General features: G+C 37.1%; 1 protein-coding gene across 2 annotated transcripts in view; it reads right to left on the bottom strand.

Moving 5' to 3' along the window:
• Positions 1-6,000, bottom strand: part of LOC146008105 (embryonic polyadenylate-binding protein) — a 155,314-nt gene that overhangs the window by 106,957 nt on the left and 42,357 nt on the right. For both annotated transcript variants that reach the window (XM_083147041.1, XM_083147042.1), the window contains exon 3: positions 1,487-1,680. In XM_083147041.1, coding sequence (XP_083003167.1) covers positions 1,487-1,680 — 194 coding nt within the window. The remainder of the gene's footprint in view (positions 1-1,486; positions 1,681-6,000) is intronic.

Genomic DNA, 6,000 nt, shown 5'->3' on the forward strand with positions numbered 1-6,000 from the left:
ATTGAAAATTTGCAAAAAAAATGAAATTTTGAAATTTCACCTACACTTTGTTTTAATTCCTGTGAAACACCTAAAGGGTTAACAAACTTCCAAAATGCTGTTTTGAATACTGTGAGGGGTGCAGTTTTTGAAATGGCATCATATATGGGGGTGTCTCACATACAAGTCCCTCAAAGTCACATCAGAACTGAACTGGTCCCTAAAAAAATCAGTGTTTGAAATTTTCTTGAAAATTTTAGAATTTGCTATTCATATTTTAAGCCTCCTAGTGTCCAAAAAAATTAAAAGGAGGTTGAAATAATGATGGAAACATAAAGTATACATATGGTCTATGTTAGTTATTAACTATTTTGAGTGATATGATTATTTGTCTCACAAGCAGAAAATTTAACATTTTGCAAAATTTTCAATTTTTTTACGACATTTTGGTATTTTTCACAAAAAAACACAGACTGTATCGACCAAAATTTACCACTGAAGTACAATGTGTCACGAGAAAACAATCTCAATCACTGGGATAAGTAAAAGCAAAAAAAAGTTATCCCCACTTAAGTGATACATGTCAGATTTGAAAAAAAGGGCTCTGTCAGGAAGGCAAAAACAGGCTGCGTCGGTAAGGGGTTAAAAAAAGCAAAACAAAACATGAGCATTTGTCCAGCAGCTCACATGGATACCAAACGTGGGCGTCTTTACAGCCCACCCAAGATATTCATTCTAAAGATCAGGGATTATAGTATTTAAACTTCCTGTCTGCTTGTCACCATTTTTAGGAGAAGGGTCAGAAAAACCTTTGTTTTTGTTTTTTTATAAACTATTTCAAACACACAATATTTAGTACCCTCCTGCAACCACCAATAAAGCAATCAATATTTTTCTCTTGATATATATATATATACATATCATACTTGCCTACCTGACCCTCTCCGTGAGGGAGAAAATGCTCTGTTCCTGGCCTTCCCTGGTAATGTATGATTACCATCACCTGTGGTGAGCTAGTTAATTGATAAGAAAGGTGTTTCACCACAGGTGATGGCAATCCTACATTACCAGGGAAGTCCAGGAACAGAGCATTTTCTCCCTCATGGAGAGGGTCAGGTAGGCAAGCATGATACATATGCGCACATACACTTGCATATAAAACATTCAATATACATTATATGTGGACTGAATTCTGCCTCTGCGGGCAGGAATGTGATTTATCAGGGATATCCTAATTGCTCCAATAAAGCATCAGGAGCAAAAAATCTTCACTGAAACACACAGGTTCAGTGATTTCGGATTACCATAGAGCCATTTTTACTGTAAAAACGGGGATGCTTACGGGTATTTTGCTTTGTAGGTATGCAAAACGATATCCTTGATTAGGGCTGATTAGATATCCTTAGACGAGCCTATTACCCATGATCAGGGGTTAATAGGATATCCCTGCTAAACAGCTGGTAATTACAACTTTGTTACAAAGAACAGTCAATAATAGTTCACTTACCTTACAAGATAAAATGTTCCCAAATGCTGAAAATGTATCATACAGAGCTTTGTTATCAATGGACTCATCAAGATTCTTGATGAAAACATTTCCTACACCAGATTTCCGAAGCCCAGGATCTCGCTGAGACCACATGATTCTAATTGGTCTGCCTTTAATGACTTCAAAGTTCATTGTGTCCAAAGCCCGCTCAGCTAGAAAAAGGATTATGGGGGGAGAACAAAATACAACAAAATTAACAATATATCAAAAGTGGCGTTTGCTAACTTTTTTGGAGTGATTTATTCTTCATACCTTTAGGTAAAAGGCAACAAAAGGCACTCCATATACAAATGCAATGAATTCTGTCTTTTGAGAGGTTTGTCTAATGTAAATATTAAGAGACGAACATATATATTCCAATGTGACATTCTTGCCCATAAACACCATCTCCTTAAGATCCCTCGTTAGTACAAAGCTTCTCAAAATCAGCTTTGGAGGTTAAAGACCTACATGTGCGAATATTATGTATTCGCACATGTTGATCACTCAAGGCCCCCATACACTAGGCCCAAATCAGGTCAGTTTGATGTCCCCCTCAGGTTCGATGCACGATCCAGTGCACATCAGACCTGAGTCGGTAGTCGGACCTGCTGGATGTTTTTTCTTTTGAAACCTGAATAGCTCAGTGCGGATACCTATATGGATAAAATATGTATAATTAATACATCCTGTACAAAATAAAGTATATGAGGAACTTCTGGAGGTGAATTCACACCATGAATAGGTCAACATTGTCCAGATGTTGACTAAAATTCAGACATTTTTCCATGAACTGCTGCTGAAACTGTTAACTGTTGCATGCATCTAATTTCCTGTATAGTTGTATACATTTACCTCTTTCCCTGACCACATTGACTGTGCTATCCTCAAGATGAGGCAGGCCACCCATTCTGTAGCACTGGAGCCTGTAGTTCGTATGATCGATTCTAGTTCTACAAGAGACATCACTTGGGTCTTCAGAGTTGATTTTTACCACCAAATCAGGGTTCGTGGCATTTTGGATAATCAGTTATTGTAGCCTAGTAAAGTATTGTGATCTTTTAACATTAGGAATACTTACTGAAGACTCTGCATGCGCCATCTTGCTTATGGGTCTACCCTTAATGCAGATAAAAACATTCCCAACAATTTGAGGACAGTTCTTATGGTCATACATTGAGCAGCTTGCATTTGGCATGCTAAGCACTGAATCATTAGACATTTGTGAGGAGTCATTTATTGTATGGTATTTATCATCTTTTGTAGAAATTTGCTGTGAAAGAATTCATGGAATTGTTGATAGATTCACAATCCAGCCACGTTGTTACAGCAGAAAAGTGAAAAATTTTCTTTCTACTTTCCTAACACTACATTATAGTCCATACATAGCCACAACTTGACAACAATTTTCCTAAATCCACTATATACACTGGTACCTCTGTGAAGCTTCTTGGAATAAGCATTCAAATGAACTGGAATCACTGTTATAGGATTGGAAATGTTCTGTGACGTATAGCCACAGGAACCTGAAAACTAGCATCTTCAATACCTTATGGACGTAATAAAATCCCATTGCTGATATATGAGAGGATAGAGATCACTGACAAACTATTTATCATTAGAAACTTGACTCTCCTCGGTCTAAAATAGTGCATCAGGCTTATGAGGGGTTCTTCTCAAATACAAGTTTGCCTTTGGCTTCCAGATCTAATTAATGTTTTGTAGACTGTCAAGCAGCGCCTTTAGCTCTGCTGAGCCTGTTTGGACTGAACAAATACATTTCGGTTTTGGAGCTGATATCATTAGAAACGACAGGAAAAAAAAATGTTAATAAAAAAAACAAAAAAACAGAATATCTATGTTTACTCTATTCAGGATCAATTTATTTACAGTTGCATCAAACTAGTCCTTGTTTATATGGGCCTTTTATGTCCTAAATATTTACATCTAGCAATAAATTCCTTGTATTTTTATTCCAATTAATGCATTACCTATTGTAGGTGTATATGTAGTGCCATCTCATTATTTTCCGTACTTGTTCTCATAAAAAATGGACTATTCCATTGAGTAGCCACTTGGTCAAAATACCTTGTACAGTGACCGATACCTTACCTTTGGTAAATATTTTATTCCAGTTCCCTATAAGCCTTGCTGGTTTAATCTGTGTGGTAGAGCAAACTGAGAAGAGGTACTTCAACATTTCAAAAATCAGGATTTTAAAATGTCTTTGCCACCAGAGCTATTCCATAAGCATACCCAGGTAGACAGCGCAACCTCCTTTGTGCCACAAGAACATTGCATCACCTTTAAACTGAAAGAAACAAATAAACCCCTCCATATAAAGCATATATTAAAAATACTTGATGGCCTAGTTATAAACATGAAAACACAATAAAGAATGGGAAGAGCTTCTTTGCTTTTAAATCAAAATTTGAAATTAACTAGAATGGAGCCTATACCATCACACCAGCACTTAGATCCCTCTCTGAGTCAGGTGGTTATGACGTTTGTGTTATGCCCGTTATCCTTACAATAAGATATATTGGGTCTACACTCACGAAAGGGCTTTAAATCTTCTCCTACAGCAGTATAGGTGTGCAAAGCACATTTTAATAGGATGTGCATTGCTGGAGAGGTGAACCTAAAACTGGGTATTGGGCATCTCTAGCATCTCCTGCTGGGCTGGTCTAGCATGATTATACTGTACAAATTTGTATGTACACCTTAAGCGAGGAGGAGCCCCCGTCATATGCGTAATGGGGGGGGAGCAGGTATTACCTGTTGTCAGCAGCTGCAGACTCTACTGAGGGCATGTACTACCTGGCTTTAGACCCCACCCCTAAAACCAGCAAATCACGGCACTTGGAGATCACCCCCTCCTCTGCTATATCCTCCGTACAATTGCAGCAGCCTCGGGAGAAGAGAAGATAGGTTATCAGTGTTGGAGGCGGCTCTTGGGGAAGAGCAGAGCTGTGATTGGATGTAGAGAAAGCTGCAGGCCGACCTGTGAGGGTGCCCAACATTATGGTGTGCCTGTACACACAAGGCACCTCCCATGCACAACAGCCTCTGCTATGCTTAGAGTAAATACTTTAAAAAAACAGTAGTATGTGTGCCTCACACGAGTAGATTAAGAACACAGATTTCAGTATGAGAAATCAAGATTTCAAGAAGAATTACTTTAGAGCTTACATTTACAAAGATTGTTACAAAGTATATATATATATTTTTTTACTTGCTGTTCATCCAGTTTAGACGGTTTTTCATTTAAGGCTCTAGAACACATTACGCTTGGTGATATTCTTGCTAAATTAAGAGAGACCCATATTGGATATATGTTTTGAATACTTTGTCTCCTACGGGTCTTAATGAGGGTGTCGACATCGTCCCTTTTCTGCACAGAGGTGTCGGTGTTTGGTTTTCCCACCGGTCCAGCGTTGTTGTATGAGGTAACACTCCCTCGCTGCACCTATGGTGGTTGAGCTTTCATCGACATTGTGCAGATCGGTGTCGACGCTCCTCCTTTGTGAATATAGTCATTTAATATGTATTAATATTTTGGAAGCCCAGTTGGTGATGAAATGTTGCGGGTCTCCCGATATATGATTATCGGTGTATAATCTATGATACTGACTATTTTTCTTCTTTCATGTAGGTCATTCAATTTCCTATATTCATAGTTTTTTTTAAAGATTTTTACATTTATGCCGAAATAGGTTATTATATAATAAGTGCTTATTTTTTATATTAAAAAAAAATTATTAAATTTGTATTAACATTTAATGCGAGTGGTGTATAATATATTTTTGATAGTATGTAGAAAATATGCATTTGATATATGCATGTAGTGTTTTATAAAAATATTATCTTGTATTAAATTTGCTGGTTCTAAATAAAGTCTCTGTATTTTCGTCCGGTGATAGAAGTTTGTCTCACGGGCTCGAATTTGTTAAGATGCATTTTTATTTGTATTGCTCCATTGTATCCTTATGAGTATGCTACTTTTTGAGGTTGATTGAGGTTGCTAATTATCTAGCTATTTAAACCCTGCCATACTTACCAACTACCACGCCTCCTGACGAAGTCCTTGATGATGAAATGCATTGGGGTGTGGCTACCTGACACACTGAATCTTGGTTCCGTTCCGTGCTTGATTTTGTGGAGAGAGACACTGTCATTCACCTCCTGCTGTGTTCATTTGGAATCGGTGATAATATCTGGATGGTGCCATGCTATGCGGTGACTGTTATCCATGCTGTTAACTTCTGAGATGTATGTGAGCTTTTATACCCTTTTAGTAAAGATTGCTATAGGATTGCTCATTTTGTGAGCTCCTTTTTTTTTCATAAAATAGATAGAAAGATATATATATATATATATATATATATATATATATATATATATATATATATATATCGATAGATAGATATACATATATATATATATAGATATACAGGTTGAGTATCCCGTATCCGTTATCCGAATTATTCCGA

This window comes from Crinia signifera, chromosome 6, assembly GCF_055691185.1.
Source record: "Crinia signifera chromosome 6, ASM5569118v1, whole genome shotgun sequence".
Taxonomy (NCBI): Eukaryota; Metazoa; Chordata; class Amphibia; order Anura; family Myobatrachidae; genus Crinia; species Crinia signifera.